The sequence below is a fragment of the Spodoptera frugiperda genome, chromosome 1, assembly GCF_023101765.2.
Source record: "Spodoptera frugiperda isolate SF20-4 chromosome 1, AGI-APGP_CSIRO_Sfru_2.0, whole genome shotgun sequence".
Taxonomy (NCBI): Eukaryota; Metazoa; Arthropoda; class Insecta; order Lepidoptera; family Noctuidae; genus Spodoptera; species Spodoptera frugiperda.
The window spans coordinates 1280636-1300924 of NC_064212.1; the positions used below are offsets into that span (position 1 = coordinate 1280636).

General features: G+C 36.6%; 1 protein-coding gene across 3 annotated transcripts in view; it reads right to left on the reverse strand.

The window, feature by feature from the left end:
* Window positions 1-1570: 1570 nt before the first annotated feature.
* LOC118273039 (SUN domain-containing ossification factor) overlaps window positions 1571-20289 on the reverse strand; it is an 86701-nt gene continuing 67982 nt past the window's right edge. For 2 of the 3 annotated variants that reach the window (XM_035589790.2, XM_035589791.2), the window contains exons 2-4: window positions 8753-9105; window positions 3192-5259; window positions 1571-2925 (exon numbers count right to left, since the gene is read on the reverse strand). In XM_035589790.2, the coding sequence (XP_035445683.1) occupies window positions 1894-2925; window positions 3192-5259; window positions 8753-8844 (3192 nt within the window). In that variant the 5' untranslated portion in view covers window positions 8845-9105 and the 3' untranslated portion in view covers window positions 1571-1893. The remainder of the gene's footprint in view (window positions 2926-3191; window positions 5260-8752; window positions 9106-20289) is intronic. The other variant, XM_035589789.2, reaches the window with a different exon arrangement.

A 20289-nucleotide genomic window follows, 5' to 3' on the forward strand; every position in this document is an offset into this window, starting at 1 on the left:
AATTTCAACCTTATCAAAGAGCAATAAAATCGAATATCTATTAACGAAATTTTACATTTTGGGAGTGGCTTGTGTGCGTGTGTATATGGTTGCTCAATGTTATGAACGTTTTGACTTATATGGACAAAACCACGTGCGAGTTATATGTGTAATATAGATTGTTAATGTATTATAGTTGTAATGTCTAAATGCTTTTATTTTTCTTACTCTAGGCTTAAGTATCAAATTGAAGTTATGTCTAACGTTACGCCTTTTAGTCCCTGAAGGAGTAGGGAATCGAACCCCAAAGCCGACTGCTCAAATTATGCGCCAAGTCAGGGTTAGTCAAGAATAGACTACATACATACATAAATTCACGCCTGTCTCCTATGGGGTTAGGTAAAGACAATGGATCGCCAATTGCTACAAATCTTACATACCTCTTTCGCTTCAGTCATCAGTAATTCTGGTGTATCTCAGGCAAAGCCAAAGTATTTATTTCAATCAAACCATGAATTGGTACTATTGAAACGTCAAGAAATAAGTAATTGCTAGTCTGTTTCAAAATATTATTTATTGTATTAGCCGTATAAAGACGTCCACTGCTGAACTATGCACCAAAAATTATTCGGTTTTTCAATTTTCTCAGAACTGTATTGCAAATATCCTCGTAAAGTATTACGCTAGAACTAATAGACTAATAATATAACTAATGCATAACTTTTATTTATTTATACTCTTTTATAAATATGTAAATATCTAAAGCCATAAAACGTATCAATCATATTATACAATGCCTTTTGTTTTATGTTAAAGTAATGATTTTCTCTCTGAACGACTTTAAATGGTATTAAATTGTTCTTATATATTGTTTTTATTTAATATCATACGTAGCTGGAACATACAAATATAAAAATCTAAGTTACTTGTTTTTACTGTAAATAAAACATTAATGTTATGAGCATTTTATTTTCTATTATACAGTATTTATCCTTTATTTATTGGTTATTTATGAGCGCTCTATAAACAGACGATATATTATTTCTACTTACCTAAAAATAATACTATACTTATCAGGGAGTAAGAACGCCATAAAATTGAGCGTTTGTCTAGCGTAGGTAACGTCGATAACGTATGCGCTGTGCAGACTCCGCGCTGGCTCGCGTTGGCGGCGTCAGTGTTTATTCTGTGGTGTAGTGTAGTAAATGATTACGAAAGCAGTAATCACTAATCAGTGCGCCGCACTACAGCGGCGCTTTTGTTTACTTACTGATATTAATGTAATTGTAGTCACAGCGGCGTTGATGGTCAAGGAATCGCAAGCGATGCGCTTGCTTACGAAGTTCTGGGTTCAAAACGTTGAAACCTAGGTAGATCAGACCAACAGAAATCATTTTGCAATTCTGTCTAAAAAAAAAATTGTCTCTCAGACGACTAATAACATATCTGATATCTGATCAAGTTTGTTTATCCCTTCAGGGAATAACAGGTGTAATAATAATATTTATTGCCACTCAAACAAGTGATATATCAATTAAAATAACTTGTATATTCTTAAAGTTTAAGGTTGTTAAGAAATGAAACCAGAGAATAAAATTAATGCATTTAATGCCGTTTCTTTGTTTACCGATCGCTCCCCACTCGAGACTAGCACTCGTCTTACCAATTTCACATTATTGTCGCCATTCAACTCATCCACAAGCAGACATCATCGCATAAAATTAAAATTTAACACGCTAACAATTAGGCTCCCTAATTTATCACAATTGGCACCTATGAGGTCTACTAACAACAAATATACAATAATTTAAACATTAATATTCGCAATGAAATAAATTACAATAGCGATACGCTTAATACTTTAAGCGAAATACACGACACTGATAAATTACAAATAAATTGTCAAATTGTCCCTCAAAACACTTTCTTCAGAATGTTCTTAAGGCTTTTCTTCTTTTTGCTCCCACTATTTTCATTCTCTTGCTGTCCGTTCTGGGATATTTCCGTGGATTCCGACCAGAGGCTACCAGTCGGCGACTCGGAGGCTGCCTTCTTGTTCATGTTCCCGTTGTACACGGGCTCCAGGGTCCGCACCACCGGGCTGGGGGTGCTCCTGCTGCTCTGTCTACTCAGAGTCCTCAAGAACGCTGGGGACGACAGCCGACGCGTTTTCATCGTCTTCGTCTTCAAGTTGTTAAAGAACGAACCGTTCGTCTTGGGCAGGTCCCGCTTTGCAGGAATGGATACTTCGGTTTCGCTGAACTCTTTCGGTTCCGACACTGGAGCGAAGTATTCCTCCTCATCTAGTGGTATAGGGTTGTCTTGAAGCTTCCCAATACTGTCAGGCCGCGTCCATTCTTTGGGCTCTGTCTCCCCAGCCCTGTGTACGATCGATGTCTTTCTCCTTCTATTCTTGCGAGCCACCTGCCACTCGCCGTCGTCTTCCTCTCTGCTGGTCTCCCCAGTGGATTGTCTTGCTATCTGCAAAGCTTCTTCACTAGGTCGTCGTTTCTTGGCCGAAGGAGTCTCATGTCCACTGACGCCTTCAACAGATTTTCTTCTAAACTTGTCTTGTTTCTTTTTGGTCTTTTTGACTACTGGAATAAGAACCGGCTCAGGTTTCCGTCTTCTAGAGAAGAGATAGAAGGCTATGGCGAAGATGATAGACTGGAACACGATGAATTTGAAGAAGTTGATGTTGCCGAACCAGCTGTCCCGCTCCTCCATGAGGATGTGCATGGCTGCCGCCACTTGTCCCAGTTGCTCCTGGAGGCTGGTCATCTGTTCGAGGTACTTCTGTTCCCGCTCATTGCTTTTTCGTCGTTCCTCTGTCATCTGTTGTACGGTTTTCTCGAAGGTCTTCTGCATTTCTTCCACTTGCTTCTTGTAACGCCGGCTCAGCTCCTCCAGGTATTGACCCGAAAGAGACATGTTTCGCTCCAGCGTCTGAAACACATAATTAAACAATATTAAGTTTGGTAAATAAACACCAAAGGTACAATTAGGTACTTTTTAAATTTTAAAATTAGAATAATTTTGTTGAAAAGTGCAATACTGCTTTTAAGAATTAATTATTTTTGGAAATTAACGAGTGGGCTGCTTCTATTTAGTTAATGTACTTTGCATTAGTGTAATTCATTCATCGTAAATATTTAAAACTGCAATTTAGTCAATAAAGTCCTCAAAATCTAAGTGATGAAAAAAATACCAACCTTCACTCTATTGGAAAGTCTCAGAAAGACAGATTCCTTCTGCAGCGTAGCCTGACCCTGGTTCTGATTCTGTGATGTTGGCACTCCGGCCGGAGTCGGGTCCACCGCCATCTGGTCGAAGTCCGACATGAAGTTATCATTGTCAATGATTATCGAATCAGTTACTTCTTCGATAACATTGTTTTCCTTCGGTTTTTCAGTGGACACTTCAACTTTGCCATTTTTCGGTTCAGTCTTTTGAACGACATCTTTATTCTCATCCGTTACTGCTTCAGTACTCTTATCAACTTCTGGCAATACCTCTGGTAGCTCTGGCACTGGTTTCTCTTCAACTGACGGCGTCTCTTCAATCTTTTCATCAATTGTTTCATGTTGCTCTTTCGGCAACTCTACAGTGACGGTCGTGCCTTCCGTCACTGCTTCCGAGATTGTTCTCTCTTCTGATTGTGATGTTTCGTTGGTTTTCTCATCTTCAGAAGTTGTTTGTTTATCTGGAACTAATTTTATTTCCAGTTCGGAATTCGTCTCACTATTTACAGTCTGTGGCGACTCATCAACAGTTCCATTCATGGTAACATTCAGTTCCGTTTCAAAACTGGTGTTCAAAACAACTTTCTTTTCTTTAATAGCTAAAATATTACAAAGGGCGGCTAAATATTTCTGAGGGAATAAAGCATTTATATAAGCGACACGTTCATCACTAAACTCTATTGTCTTTGTACTTTTAAAATCTAGTCCGTACGGCTGACAAATGCCGGTACACTTCAAAGTCTCGCGGAGGAACACCTGGCGCACTAAACTCACTAACTTGTCCGAGCTACAGCTAATCAGTTCGTACACATCACTATAGAGCGTCTCACTGCAATTATCACACACGATTATATGGCTGGGCGAACAACACCGTTTGTACGTTTTGTCTGTCGACGTATCGTTGTGTTCCGAGGACACATTTTTAGGAACTTCAGTTTTCACCAGGGCTTGTGCCGCTTTCTTCATGATAGACATCACTGCGTCCCTCGCTGAGCCAAATAGGTTTTTGGATGGCTCTGTTTCAGCAGCGGGTATGTCTGGAACGTCTATTATTTCATCATCCTCATCCTCATCAATATGTGTAGGATGTTGCGAGTTCTCTTTTTCTAAAACTTCGAATTCTGAAGTGCCGTAAACTTTGAAAAGAGATATCGGGCAGTAGTGCTCAGAGCCGTGATGCGATAGCATCTCGACTTTAATAAATTTTCCAAATAAATGCGGGTACAGATCAAAACTTTGTACGTCTCTCATATCTTGCGCTGTGAACTGTCCGACGCTAGCCCAGTCCCTGGTTGGGAACCGATCGCTAAAATAAACAGCGAATTCTTTGGGAGTCGATGAAAACAGCTCAAAGTTAGCTATTTCAATCTTCTGCGCCTGAACAGCCTCGCAGAGCTCCACGACGAACCAGATGCGGCTGTTGCACGTGTTGAGCATGTACTCGTCCCTGTTGGGCGACAGGATGGAGCTGGCCGAGCCGGCCTCGGGGTTGACGGCTACGATCTTGGCGCCGCATGCGAGCGAAGCGTAGTTCTTCGATCGCAATTTAGTGCTTTTACTACTAAAATTCGTATTACTATGACTAGGTTGACTCGAGTGGTTCAGTACTGTGTCTTTTTTCTCGGCTTCGGCCAGCTGTTTTTGTGCCCACTCTGAGAACGAGGGAATATCCTCTTGGGGCGTCTCTGGTTTGACTGGAATGTTTTCTATTTCTTGTTCTTTTGGTTCTTCCGTTTGAGATTCTGTGGCAGTTTCTATGTCCACCGGAGGTGCTTGAAATGGTTCCTCTACTTGTCTGATCTCGTGAACTGGCTTGGCTTTGACGACGAGCCGTGGTTCTGTGCTTTCCTTCTCGACGTCTTCCGATGGTTTGTCTGCGTCATCTTCAACGGCATCGCCGTCAATGATGGAGAATATCTTGGTGTCATTGTGTTCCTCCGAGTCGTTGACGAACAACAGTTCGTCTGGATGCCTCAATTCCAATTTGGCGTTGTCTGCTAGCGATATGAGCACTGGTGGCTGCCCGGTGTCAGGTAACCTGGAAAATAGAGAAAAATAAACGTTAGAAAAATGTTTTTGTAAAACTTGAGTCTGAGGGTTTTTTATTGCAAATGAATCTGCAATAATTCAAAAGTAAGTAGCCGCTACTTTTATGTTGCATAAAACAGCACGGAATTACATCATAAATAGTTGGTTTGATAGCTTAATTAACGAATCAGTGTTTAATATTCAACCCAGCATCGTAAATTACAAATTATACATATTGAACAGAGAAAATAACGATCGTACTGAGTTTATGCAACGGTAGCTATTACATTTGTATAATTTCTACTCGTAAAATTTTGGAGTAAATTTTTACTTTTGTGACGAAGTGGAAATACTTGAGTAAGTACGAGCAATATTTTTTGCACAATTTCTATAAAGAGATCATTAATATTATGAAACACGGTACAAATAACTGCCGACAAACTTGTTCCTAACCTTAAAATTACATAAACTAGGTTCAGCAATTTTATAAAAAAAAAATCAGCCGCATTCCCTCGGACAAGCAGACAAGGCGCACCTATATTCCTACAAGTAAACACGAACATGTAAGACAGGAGAAACTATAGTCATCTCTTTCATACACACCCTATCAGTTGAAGAGAGTGAAAGAGTCGACAATTCGATTATTTGTCACAATTTATGATGATTGGACAAATAGACAGCGTTCAATTGAAACAATCAGTTGTTGTTCAGTCCTTTATGTGGTTGTTATGATGTTAAGTGGTTATTATGGGTCGATGGACTGGATATAGATGTGGCGCCAGTTACTCTTTGAAGAGATAGAAGTCATTAGGTAGGTACTAGGTAAACCTAAACTTTATGCACACTGTCGATCTTTTTAACCGACTTCGCAAACAGGAGGTTCTCAATTCGTCTGTAGAGCCTAAAAACCTTTATAGAGCCTTTTTATTTTGGATAAATTAATTAATACGCAAAATTACTTTCCTTTTCAGCCAGAAACGCCACGTAACAACTAATTTTAAATGTCTAAACAAAAGTTTTAATTAAAGACACGATATCGTTTACGATAGCAGAATCTTGGTTTTTTAAGAAAATACGAACCTACGTATTCCCTTTCGTTCAAACTCAAATTGGGTTCAAGGCCCCGAGTTACAATCATTCGTAATTGGAGACAATTTTCATGATTACAGCATCACATCTTCAGATGTAGGTACCTAACTGGGTACTGTAAGACTGGGTCAAGGAGATTCGTTACTTTTTTGACAAGAAAAGATAAAAGGTATATACTTTGACACAAATCTTTAATCATTGATTGTCTAATTAACTATGGTAAGATATACTTGGTGAATTCCAATGTATAAAGTATTATTTATTATTATAACTACTTGGTTAAATATACCTATATTATGTTAAACCAAATTAACTAAATAAATTCCAAATTAGATTAGTCTGAAATATATAACAATAAAGTCACGGGCAAAATCACGTAAGTATGTGTAATATTGTATGTTAAAGATTAAATAAAAGACAATTTGACTTCGATTCAAATTACAATATACAATTTCGGATATATACAAGCTGAATATAGCTAAAATATGATCCTGTAGCCACAGAGATTAACCTGCGTCTCAATTTCAGACTATGTCGAAACTGTCATCCAATTACAGTAAGCGGCTGGTGTATGAAATTATATTTTGGAGAGGAAACTAGAATATATGCAGGTATAGGAAGTATAATCATCAGTTTTAAGTAATTTAATCTAGTATGAACAAGAAATTGACTTCACAATTAGATTGATTCCAATCCCAAATGTAACTGGAGATCACGAAATTTTATGTTTAAGAATTGGGTATTGTTTATTGAACACCAATACAATTTGATATTTTTATCGTACACCTAAAGTAACTCTGTACCCTTAGTATAAGTTTGCTTTACGTTTAAAGTAATCGAATCCGCTTTGTTAAGGGTACAAAGAACAAGAAAAGTTACTAAGAGAGTTTTCAGGCTTTCAAGGAATGGAATTCTTTCTACGAACTCTTGGTCATTATAGACAGACGTGTTCCATCGTAAGCCGCATCATCGCTTGCCACCAGTAGCCAAAAGTCGACCCATCAAGTATAAAAATAACTAAAATAAGTTTACGAGAACCTGTCAAAAATTCTCATACCTTACCGCAATAAAACACGATTATATAATACCAAAACTGCATTATAGTTTAATATTGAAAAGCATGTTATCCGATACACATTAAAAAAAACAACAATATCGAATTATCGGCTTTCGTTACGCTGTGTGATTTGTACCATATCTATTTATAAATCACGGTAATAATATATAATAATAATATACTTGTGTGATTCATATGTAATATCATTTAATGATTCACGTTGTATATTTTGACTACGGGTTCGAATTTCCAAGAGACATTCTCCTTTGGTTTGTCAACGTATGAAAATATAACGAATCGTTGAATATCTTTAACAGAGAGTTACAGTTTACAGATGACAAATAAAATTCAGATTCAGATCTATTTTTTATGGCTTGCCTATAAAATTATTTTTATGCCATAAGGATACCATGGTTAGCTATGCATTTTGACTGCACAGTTAGCTGTGGCCGGGTAACCGCGGTACGTGTAGCGGGTTTGAGTCCCGTACAGAACAACTCTTCATGAGATCCATAAATTGTTGTTTCGGGTCAGGGTGTCCTGTGTATGTGAACTTATATATTTGTAAACGCAGCCAGGAAAAAATCCTAGTGTGAAAAAAACATCTAATTGTATGTTTTTTTCAACCTTAAAGTTTATTTATCATTTTTGTCCCTAATGACAAATTAGAAAGCAAATCTGCACTATTAGGTCTTTGTTGACCAATACGAAACCTGTGAATGACGAGAGTGAAATAAAATTGTATTATCTCTCTATCCACTTGAGACAAAGGCTATGTTAGTACTACTAGTATGTTTACACATGTAAAGTTTTCTATAAATAACAATATAACCTTGATTTTTTCATCAATTTATTAGAGTGACAATATAACATTATGCTCCAAAGTTTTACATTACACGTTGTCAATATGTCATTCGTCATAGTTTGAAATATGAAACATGAATTTTCTGGCCAACCTTGGGACCAAGGTGTGGCCAGCCTTGGATTGAAAAATAGAACTATAGTACTGAGTTACTGTAAAACTACTAAACTAAACAGTTATAGCCTGAATAGCCCTGAAACATTGAATAAAGCTTTAGTGGATAACAGCATTTAGCTTTTACTATTTATTGAGTATGACCCCACTATCAACTCACATCGTAGGCGAATCTATATTTTTCCTGAATTATTTTTGTAATTAGAACTTTCAAGTAATGAAATTCTCACCTATGTACTACTTAATCAGCGTATTAAAGACAAAATTATATTTCATACTTATGACTTAACGTTCCTGTGAAGGGCACTCATTCCATGAAATACACTCATTAAGTAGGTATGTCATATGTTCTTATGTTCTTAAGAGCAAACAATATCTTACGTGCAAAATATCTTGGTGAGTCCTTGGTGGCCACCGTACGACAGCAGTTGGAATATAAGCAGGGCCGCCAGCAGCGCACGCGCCGGCGACATCCTGCAACCGCCGCCGGCGCATTGGCGACGCGCCGATACACCTATCACGACACGACACGACACCACACCCCCGATGCGACAAACACGTGCGACGCGACCGAATCGCTCACCAACACACACTTATACTTTACTCAAGTCACAGCTCGTCCGACAAAATCGTACGATTTTAAGAATCACCTTTTTATGTTACTTATGTAAATGTTCTGTTTCACACTGTGTCCGTTGATATTGATGTCAAAGCGTTTCATTTGGTGGTAAGACCTGTAGGAATGGACTAATGTAATGCGGATGTTTGCAAAACAAGGACTGTGCTGTGTGAACGTAGTGGACACATTCGACAGTGGACAATACGCTTGCATGTCACAACTACCGCCTAAACTAAGTCTACTTGTAGATGGTTAATAGACTCTATGTTATATCGGTTAAGGTTTAGTTTCAATAATTTTGGGTTTGAGTCAAATTATGTGTCTTGCGTCATTGTGTATTAAAGTATGTTTGAAGATGTGTGTATGTGATTTATCGAATATTTTAAGAAAGGATTAGCAGGTACAGTCGTAGATAGCAGTAATTGAACTGTCTCTATTTATATAAATACTTAAGGATTTGTGATAATTTCGTTTCGGTTCATGACACTTAAAATAAATTCTTAAAAAAAAAACTGAAAACAATACATTCTCAGCATTAGGAGAGAGGTAAAACAGCAAAATAATTTCAATACCAACTTCACACGCTTCATCTAAGAACATTAACCCCACACCCGGATCAGCCTAACACGAGCTAGACAACTAATAAAAACATGTTTATATCTAAACCAATTACATAATGCACAGATTTTCGCATAATCAACAATCTGCGTATGTTGAGACAACTAGGGTTGTCGACTGACATATAACATGAGCACGTGTACTGTCAACAATCAGTATTGATACATTGTATGTGACATGACAATGCATGACCTGCGATTTAATTTCAATAAGAAATTTACAAACTAGCAACATATTTACTTACATAGTTATATAATATTATTTATTGTAAATAAACTTACTTACAATAAAGAATATTTGATCTGGTTGGATTTTTGCTGTTGTTTCAGGTTGTTTTATGCGCCGAAACCGGTCTCGTTTCGATTACTTTAAAGGTAAAGCAAACTCATACTAAGTGTACTGAAAACTTAAACAACGTCTAAATATTATAATTATTAAGAATTAAACAATATAAACTCTATTTAAGCAGCAAAATCTACATCACATATTACAATACTATCATCAAACATACAAATCCATAAAGATCCGCAGATGATACAAACCATCTACTTTATCCGAAGCGCACACATATTGCACGTCACTATTTGTTACGAAATGGTTCCCACACATGTACGAACGTCATCCAATCTCATACAATGTATCAATACTTATTGTTGGCACTACACGTGCTCGTCCATGTGGCAGATAAATAATACGAAGATGTGTGAATTTAAACACGCTTTTATTTGATTTTAAAGTTGGTTAATGCCCGTTAATATAGGCAAAATTTTAATATGGGTTAACGGTGGTATTGTATGGTATGGTATGGTAAGGGGAGAAATTCATCCAATGACTTCTCTCGTTAGGGCGAGGCGAGTCAGACTCTTACTGCCTAAAACCACCCCGTTCTTACTCCTGGCTTTTGAAGCTAGAGCCCCGGTAGGCAGTCCGCAACTCCGGATAAGCCTTACTGAGCCCAATCTTTAGGTAGAGTCGTAATAATCAAATGATATTTTAATACCAAACTTCGTGGCACATATAAAATGATATGTTGCATTACCAACAAGGTTTTTACAACATAACTCATCAGACTTATAATTGAGTCTGTCTAACCTCTGTCTAGCCCTTCAGACAAACCTAGGTTTATGATTAAACCATCTTGATTAACCTCATACCAGTAATTATAAGGATTCCTTATGAACATCACGGTTGGATAATTACTTTCGTACAGTTGCACGCAAACCTGTCTGAGATTAGTTTATCAGTTTGTAAATGACCACTAATTATTTAACGGTAACCGCATGCTTTGCCAGTAAGCGGTTGAGTTTCGCATTTGCATATTTAAATAGGCACGGCCATAATAAACGTAATGCAAGTTCTTCAATGCAGACTGTTAGGCGGCTCAATGCTGTCCAGTTGAACTGATGCTCACAAACGCGACTGCTGAGCAAGAACTCTCTGGTTGGATTCTAAGGTTTATCAAAGCATTATTGGCTTTCTTTGGTGTTTCCAAAAGTTCCTACTTACTTATAATACTACTCTTACATAGGACCTACAGCAACTGGTATTATGTAGTCTTTTTGTAAAATAACTGCCGCACTCAGAGACATTTAATGATTACTTAAACTATTCCTTAGTAACGATGTTGTATCGAAAACAATTGCTAAGGACTGAGTTAAGTAATCATTAAATGACTCTGAGTACGATGGTGTCATTTAATTTCATTAACCGATTAATTAATTTACATCTGTCTACCAAAACTTTCGAGGACTACAAGGCATGACTTTAAATTAAATAGGAATTTCAATATCAATAAATCGATTTGTTTATATACTTGTTGCACTCGCACTATCGCTTATCGATACCGGAATAGAATGCAAAAGATATGAATCGATATGTATTGGGACAGCTGTACTATAAATTGTTTTGTCACCGAGTTATTTCAGTTTATCGATCCATAAATCGATATTGGGTCAGACAGAAACAATATTTATGTTAATTGCTGTGATAATTGGAAATTGATTAAACGATTTCTTATGTAGGTTTTTGTAATGTGACGTTACGAAATTATACACGTGACTGAAGATGTATGGATGTTTGTTACTCTTTAGCGCATAAACTACTTGATAAAGTTTGATGAACATTCGATGAAAGATAGATCAAATTAGAGTAAAAATGTAGAGAAAATAATAGCAGTTGAAATGGATAATATGTACACTAAGAAAGCTATAGAATTCAAAGGTCATATAGGATAGGTATAATAGGAAGATTTCAAGTAGTTTTTATTTTTTATAGCATAATTCAATATGCGACGTCAGCACGTCTGCGCATACTGCTCATGATGAAGATGAAGAGTCTCTCTGTGACTCGAAATTAGTACAGCTTTTCTCCATTATTAGTAAGTATGTCTCACGATAGTTATTATAAAAACATATTACAATATTCATAAAAGAGAAACAAACTAATTTTATACACGGAAAACAATGAAAAACGTGTAGATAAGTAACAAATCCTTATCAAAATATTGAGAAATATAATTACACATGACTTTTCTTTTATTTAATCACTATCTTTGTGCTATCTCCACATGAATATTTACTCACCTTATCAAGAATACGTTTTGTTTATGTATAGATTATGTACATGCGTATGTAGCTACGTAGGTAAATAAAGCGTATATTTAGAGAGAAAATGTTGAAGAAGCATTTCAAGCAAGATTGCGTGCATTTTTCAACGTGTATCACATTAAAAAAAGTCCCGGTTTGTGTAAGCTTAACCGGATTAAACTAGTAATATCTTCAATAAACGTATGATTTACGAGCTCATAACCAGAGAATTAACATGTAAACATGCTTTTAAAATATCATATTTTCACTCTAAATATTACATAACGTAGATACGAGTACAATCCTTTGACAAAACAAAATCTATTACACAAACTCAAACGCAAAATAATTAGCACCTTTTAACAAAACAAGCTAACTAAAATTAATGAGAAAACAACATTGCGAACAGCTAGTAAATAACAACGGCACTAACAAATGGGATATTTATCCGAATACAGGTTCTTAAATTCGATTATCAGGCACTAACCGACACTGACGTCAGATTTCGCAAATCCCAACACTATGCCGTATCTAAGTAAGGCAGTTATCTGTAGGGCAATAAACTAATTAAATAAAGCTTGCCTAGTGTCGGAACGTGTCTAATAACTACTGTAATCTTTGTACTGAGAAATATTGAATTATAATACTAGTTCAGTAGTGTAAAGGACTTTTACACGTGCTGCTCCGATTGCCGGGTGTCTGGTGTATGATGCGGATGACAGATAACGCACAATCTGCAGTTATTTGGTATCAAAATATTTAGTGCAGAGACAGTAATCATTGTTTGGATACTGAACCGGGCCTTTTTGAGGTGAAAATCAACAAATGAATGCTATCGCTCTGGGTGGAAACAGTGACTATGGTTACAAAAGAAATGGCTTCATTAAAAATCATATAGGTATACAGTCTCTGAAACGGCAGGCATCGAATGACGTGGAGCGAGGTGAAGCTCAAGACCGATCGAGATAGAGGAGCATCATGGACGCTCTCTGCCTCATCGAGGAGACATAGGTCTTTAAACTACCTACTACAGTCTCTGTATTGACTTCATCTTTATTTTATTACGAAAATACTAAGTAACTATGCAGACAACATGGCTTTATTTGCTACCGGACACCCGGTACCAAAAACCGGAGCTTTAGAAAAGGTCCTTACACCGTAGATTTTGTAAGCTGATCGCGGACCCCAGAAATTCCGTTAACGGTTTCATTCGATTAAATTTGAATTTGTTATTGTCTGAGCTAATAAATAGTTTGTGAGGAAATGTAGTGGGGCTGTTCGGGTCGTGAGTTCGAAACTTGGCTGTTGCAACGTAAAATCGCCCACCCACAATCGTAGTAGGCTTGTTATAAAGGTTGTAAGGCATCGTAACTAAGCGATATCGTAAGTTTCTGTAAGGTGGGTGTAAGTATTGTAATAATTGGCGAATGATGGTCTTTTACGTGCTAAGAAACACGGTATTATCTTGGGAGGAAATTGTAGATACAGAATTCAAATATAGGTAAATATATGTGGAGGATTGCTATTGTTCCTGAGTACTTTAAATAAACAGTCATCTATTGGATTGGCTGTATTCGTAAGTAATGATGACAACGTCATAATATTCTTGAGTCAATAGTTCGGTTAGGTAGCGTAAAGGGGGCGTAGTTGTGCCCGTTGTGTTCACACGGTTGCTGAGATGATGTGTCATAGACATGGTGGGACAACCGACGGCATGATCACCAAAAGCTATTCAGCTATATAAAATTTCAGTAATACATACACACATTATGTCGCGTGTTTTAGATACATATACAACCTCTTTAAAAAATAAGATAACACATTTTCGGATTCAATTAAAACCTTTTTATAGCCAGCACTTAGTTGCGGTTTTCTAACTTAAAGTAGAACGAAAGTGGAACAGCCGAGCTGGTCTCTAAACAGGTCGCCTTGAGAAATAGGTCACTGTGTAGGAAAACTGTTTGAAAACCACTGGCATTAGTGGTTTGCTTTGCTAGTCTATTTAGGCTTTAGGTATATGGGGGATAAGGCTTTTATTTTTGTTTTGTTTAAAATTAGTTTTGTTGTTGCTGTGTTATGTATTTAGGGTTTAAATTAAGATGGCTTACGATGGATTTGAGGATAGAATTACCGTGCTATTTATTTGTAACATTTTTTAAACGACGAAGAGGGTTGCCAGTTATTTTGTCATTGTGGCGCAACATATTGAAGTTTCAAAGATTCCATGACAATAGATAGAAGTTAGATGACGTGCATAGACGATCGACAACACAAGTCCCTCGAGACGAAGTTTACATGTGAATAATGCATGCGGCTAGAAAATCTCAACGAACAACTGTTGGGCAGATAGCCTGCCACGAACACCCTGGTCGGAGGATCCTCCTCTTCTGGTCTTGGGGAATACTTTCTGTTGCCTAAACTGGTACAATCACAGCCTCTATTAGCAACGCAACAAGCGTTGCTAACATTGTTTAACCTTTTGACCGCCAGAGCATAAACGCTTTGCTGTGCCCTCCACGCCAAGCAACGAAAATAAAAATTAAAATAAAAATAAAAATTCAACGAAATAACCCTGAAAATATTAGGGATTCCAAAATGTTATCGAATGTGTTTATTTTGTTTTTCTCTGTGATCTGTTTCTTGGCATCTATAGATGTCGGTGGCGCACAGGGCACGCTTGCGCATGACATCTATTCATGCCATTGGCGTTCAAAAGGTTAAGAACTCTAGGAATACGATTATTTATTTGTTAGGGATATAGAACCCACAACCACCTGTTCAGCAGTTGGTATTCACGTTAACTAAACCGGAGAGCAGGTAAGGTAAATAAATTCACCTCATAAATTACCCAGGGCACTAACGACACATCGATCACGCACTTTCGTTTTCCATCACCGATGTTACTTCGATTTTCATTTAGTTGATCATTTAGTTGGTATCAATTTATAAGCCGCCGTAAGCTTTCTAGATAGGTTAACGAACCCTGTGGGTGGGCAGGTTGCATACCGAATGCATGAGGGTGCAACAAATATTGATTTATTTACTAACAGCGGCTTCGGTCGTGATTTTGGGATAAAAAGTGCTCTATGTGTTGTACCGGAATATTACTCGTATCTATATAAAATTTCATTCGAATCTATCAAGTACTTTTTGTATGTAAGAGACTTACACATTTATAGAATTAAAACTTTTGCACTATATTAGTAAAAAGGTAGACTTAATACCATCTACTAGTCGAACCTATGGGTGATGCAGAGAAGATACAATGTTGTTAGACGCAAAAAGAGAAAAAAAAGTTTTGGTAACATTAATTCTGTCATTTTAATTTTTAATCTGCGAGATAGCGATCAAAATTATTTAACAAAAGATTGTTTTCAAAACATTAGTTTTTTCTAGTGTTTTCGTAATAACGCATGTGTTTGCAATCCGCATACATTAGCATTTTAATTATGATATGTCTAGAACATTTTATTTTCTTTTATAGCCAAATGTGTATCAAATAACGACATCTGACATTTCGAAATGTTGTTTTCTATTAGGTATCAGCTAGTTTAGGTATCAGTTTCACATTGTTGCATTTAAATCTAAAAATAAGTTTTTAAAATATGTAGATTAAAACACTTGATAACAATGTTTATGTGCAAAAACATAACAAACTTAATGACTTTGTTTGTTAGAAACAATAACATCTAGAATGTTATATTCGAGACTTGTTAGCATAGCACTGGTGGAAACGGACTCATCTAATATATGTGTTTATATGGAAAGATGCGTAGTATGAAATTGTGCTATGGATTGGATGGTTTCCCTACTATCAATACATTACATACTCGAGCTGCGCATCTTCCTCGCACAGCTATACAGCTTAGTATCAGTGGAAACGGTCACATAGTTTCACAGCTTAGCTATTAGATCTTCGTAGCTTATTTACAGTAATTATCATAAGTTATAAAACGTTCATTCACTTATGTGTAAATATTATAACCTCTCATTATGTCAACTTACATAATCTTGTCTTCATATAACATAATTATATCACTGAAATTAATACAATGTAATTAGTTATCTACATCTATCTAATAGTACCTAGCTAGCAAGCTGCTTAGATTAATTATAAATCTTTATTAACGTTTACAAATACGAAAGTGCGTTTGTTTCTTTCATATTACTCGCGATCACAACGGACTATTTTTATGGCACGATATTTGTCTGTAGATAGTTAAGAGGCTGAATAGATAGACTTTTTAATAATATTTTATGTAAGTAACAAATTGAAAGACCTAATTAACAATTACATAATAGTAGGCGTAACAAAAAACCAAAAACTTTCGACAAATAATAGCGATAAGACTTTCATATTTCTTTGATAACGGAAAGAAAGAAATATTAGCAAAAATGTATTACTTTCCGACCGCGCCTTGACATACCGGTTGTCGGTCTGTCTGTGACTATGTAGCGTTATTATAAACGCGTTCAACCATGGGTCCGACGCCCTGGAGGAATGTCATACACAATTTTGCAAGCAAAGTATCGAATAAGTTTTATAGTTAACTAGCTACTTCCGCGCGGTTTCACCCGCTCTGCTCGGTTCCTATTAATCGTAGCGTGATGTTTTATAGCCTATAACCTTCCTCGATAAATGTGCTATCCAACACAAAAGAATTATTTAAATCGGAGCAGTAGTTCCGGAGATTACCGCGTTCAAACAAACTCTTCAGCTTTACAATATTAGTATAGTATAGATAAGCTTTGCATTGCAAAAACCCATAACATATACGTTAAGGTTACATTTGAAAGTAACTTCAGTCTTCAGCACAAAATAAGCATCCATTTAATTATACTATTGTTAGTTTGTATGTTAATTATTGTGTGTGTAGTGCTTCGCAATGCATTAGCAAATAAACAAATCGTCAAGTGTCATTCAAGATTATAAAAGAAGTAAAAGGTACAAGTTGTAAACACTCGTCTCGGCTTGAAGGTGAATGTCCGTTAATTTGAAAGGACATCGCGACATATTTACCATTTATGAAGATTTAAATAAAACAAAAAGAGTGTAGAAACAAGCTCTTAAATATTATAGACCTTGTCCATAAAGAAAAATAGACCTCTTGTAGCAATACAAATAAAGATCAAAATACAAAGTGTCGGTCTCTTTGGGGACCAAAAGACCAGAAAGGACCAAAGTCGTTTCCAATCATAAATCTATGCGGCTCGCGAACAGTTAGATAATTAATCAAAAACAACAAGCAATTTATTGTTACTAACAAATCAAATGTTGGAGAATGCAGTTTTGACATGCAATCGTAAGCGATAACTATGAGAAAATGTGTTAGGAAGTTTGTTTCTCAATCATATCAAGTAAGATGAATGGTAGTAGACATGCCTCATATAGGAAGTGATTAATCTGGCTCATTAATGTCAGCCACTGAAATGAGATTGTTAGTTGTCTTAAACATAGATTTCTAGACCCACAGAGTGCACCTGTGCTGTGATAGAACTAGAATCTTTCTATACTATAGATGAGCGAATGTACCGCGCGCCTGTTAACGATCTCAGGACCAGTTTGTTTGCAAGGCAGTTTGCAGCAGACAGCCGGGAAAGGCTATACCGCAATAATGAATTTTCGACTCGCAAGAATTTCTAACTTTTAAAGAGCTTGATCGGTGAGAAAAGAAATCTATGGTAACGAACCCAAGGACCAAATGTCGTGATGTCAAAAATGGTCATGTCGGTTTATAATAACCGCGAAAAGGATTCAGAAATGGCATTCGAACGGTGCTAAGTCAAATCCCACGTACGCCCACTAGTTGTGGGCGAGTCATTACCAACTGTCGCTGCAAATACTGCAATACTACTGTTTACTGCCCATTGTCTTAGCGTGGCGAAATCAGCGGGCAGGTATAATTGTCACAACCATTGTGGATGGTTGAGAGGTCTACAGGTCAATCTAGATTGTTAATTGAATATTTTATTTATTGTTTCCTGGTTGATATAAATAGGGTTGATTGCCTATTAAGTCTCAATATTTCATTGGTTTATTACCTAGGACTATGCGGCTCAAAGGACCAATATTTCGAAAGTTCAATGCAATTATTGAGAATATGATGCAAACACAGCGGTTGCAGACCAAATATTTTATAACCTCAAACAATGTGCCAATTTCACATTGGCTAAATCCTCTTGAATATTACTTGTGGTTTATTAAAGCAATATTGATTTATAGCCTTCCTGCTATATTTGCATAAGCTAGGTACTCGTGACTCCCAATATTTATCAGTAGCTCTTTATATTTACAATGTTGTTTACTGTTTCGTTATGTCGATTTTTGCAAACGATAAAAAATGTTACATTACTTCAGAGTCTGTGTGATATTCAAATCGCGAAGTAAAACATACAGTGAGTGACATCATGTACTTGAAACTTACTCAACCTAATTCTGTCCAGATGGTTTACAAGTTGTTACAGCTGACCTAGTGAATGAACGAACTGTTCAATGGTTTGAGTAACAACAGGAAAGGAGCAATCATAATAAAATGATTATAAACAACAATTTTATGTAGTCTAGGGAAAGCTCGTAATACATAGGCAATAATTGAAGTGGATAGAATTTAATAACAGTTTTTAGATTTTATGTATCGACGTAAACGAGAGGAAAAGTTTTCTTTTGTCGCGTTTTCTTATGTTGTTCTATATCGTTAGTTATTATTACGATCCTAATTACTCTAATCTCTGATTTCATCTTAATTTCAAGGTGCATTGAGTGTTCTCACTGACCATAACGGTCACGGTGCAGCCAAGTGGATCAACAGTGTAGAATGCACAATCATAAATTGTGACAGCTTGCAATTTAGCCTACATGTACAAGGGGTTTGGTTTATAAGCCTCTCTCAATTACTCTCTTAAGCTGAGTATGCACTTGTGTTGTAAGTACACTCACTAAGTTGGTCATGTAAGATTAGATGTTCGTATAGATCTGGTATCTTTACCTGGACACCTGATAGCGTCCTTAGAACTTTAAATGTCACCCATATTCACATAGGACACAATCGTATCTGGAAGCGATGAGACTGACGTTCCCTTATATTTTAAAAATCGGATATAATATCGATTTCATCGAATCAAACTGTTACCTGTACCTGTTACTACTAATCGAACTTTGTATTAGACAAAGAGTTAGAATAAATGCAAGTAACGAAGTTCCACAAACAGAATACATAGGTGGGTGACTTTGTGCAAAAAGTGTGTGCTCAGCTTAACTTGCATAAACTTACAGCTAGCTACTAATAATGGGTGTATCAGGCACGCATCGTTGAGTAAACGATAATACTCCACTGTCATGTAGTCATGCATCAGTACTCTTAATTCCTAAGTATAAAATACTTATTTTTATGCATTTCTGAGTGTAAACGAAGCTCCTATAATTAAAGGTAAGTAACTAACCAGGTATCAATTGTAAAAATCAAATACATAGGTAAAACATGTGCTTCACGGAACAAAAATGTGCTTCGTGCAATACTGCTCAAAACTAAGAGTACATTGTGGCGACACATAACAAATGAAAAAAGTCGCACGTTTGACGAGTAAATCAATGGATGATGTCATAAATACTACATGGCACATATGAAGTTTACATGCAAATAAACATGGATAGAAAATCTCAACGAACAACAGTTGGGCAGAAAGTCCGCCAGCTTTGATCACCTCGCCTGGTCGAAGAATTTTCCAATTGACCCCTACGTAAGACTAGTTTCAAGCCACAACTTTAAACGCAACAACGGGACTTATAAACAAACATGGTGAAAACCTATGTTCCATAATTACACTTCTACCCACGTCCATAGGAGTATAAATACTAGTAATATTATGTTATCACAAACTGACGCTGCTGATGGGAGGAACTAGTAATCTGCAATACCTCTATGCTATTAACCTGACGTCTTCAGAGAATGAACCAGATACCTCGCACTGTAATATTATTCAAATCCAATCGCATTATTTGTCAAACGTGACTTAGAAACGGTAACACCGCATATCGGTACCGTTGAAACATACTCCATTATGGATGAACGGAAGCGCGTTTACGATGAAGAATTTTT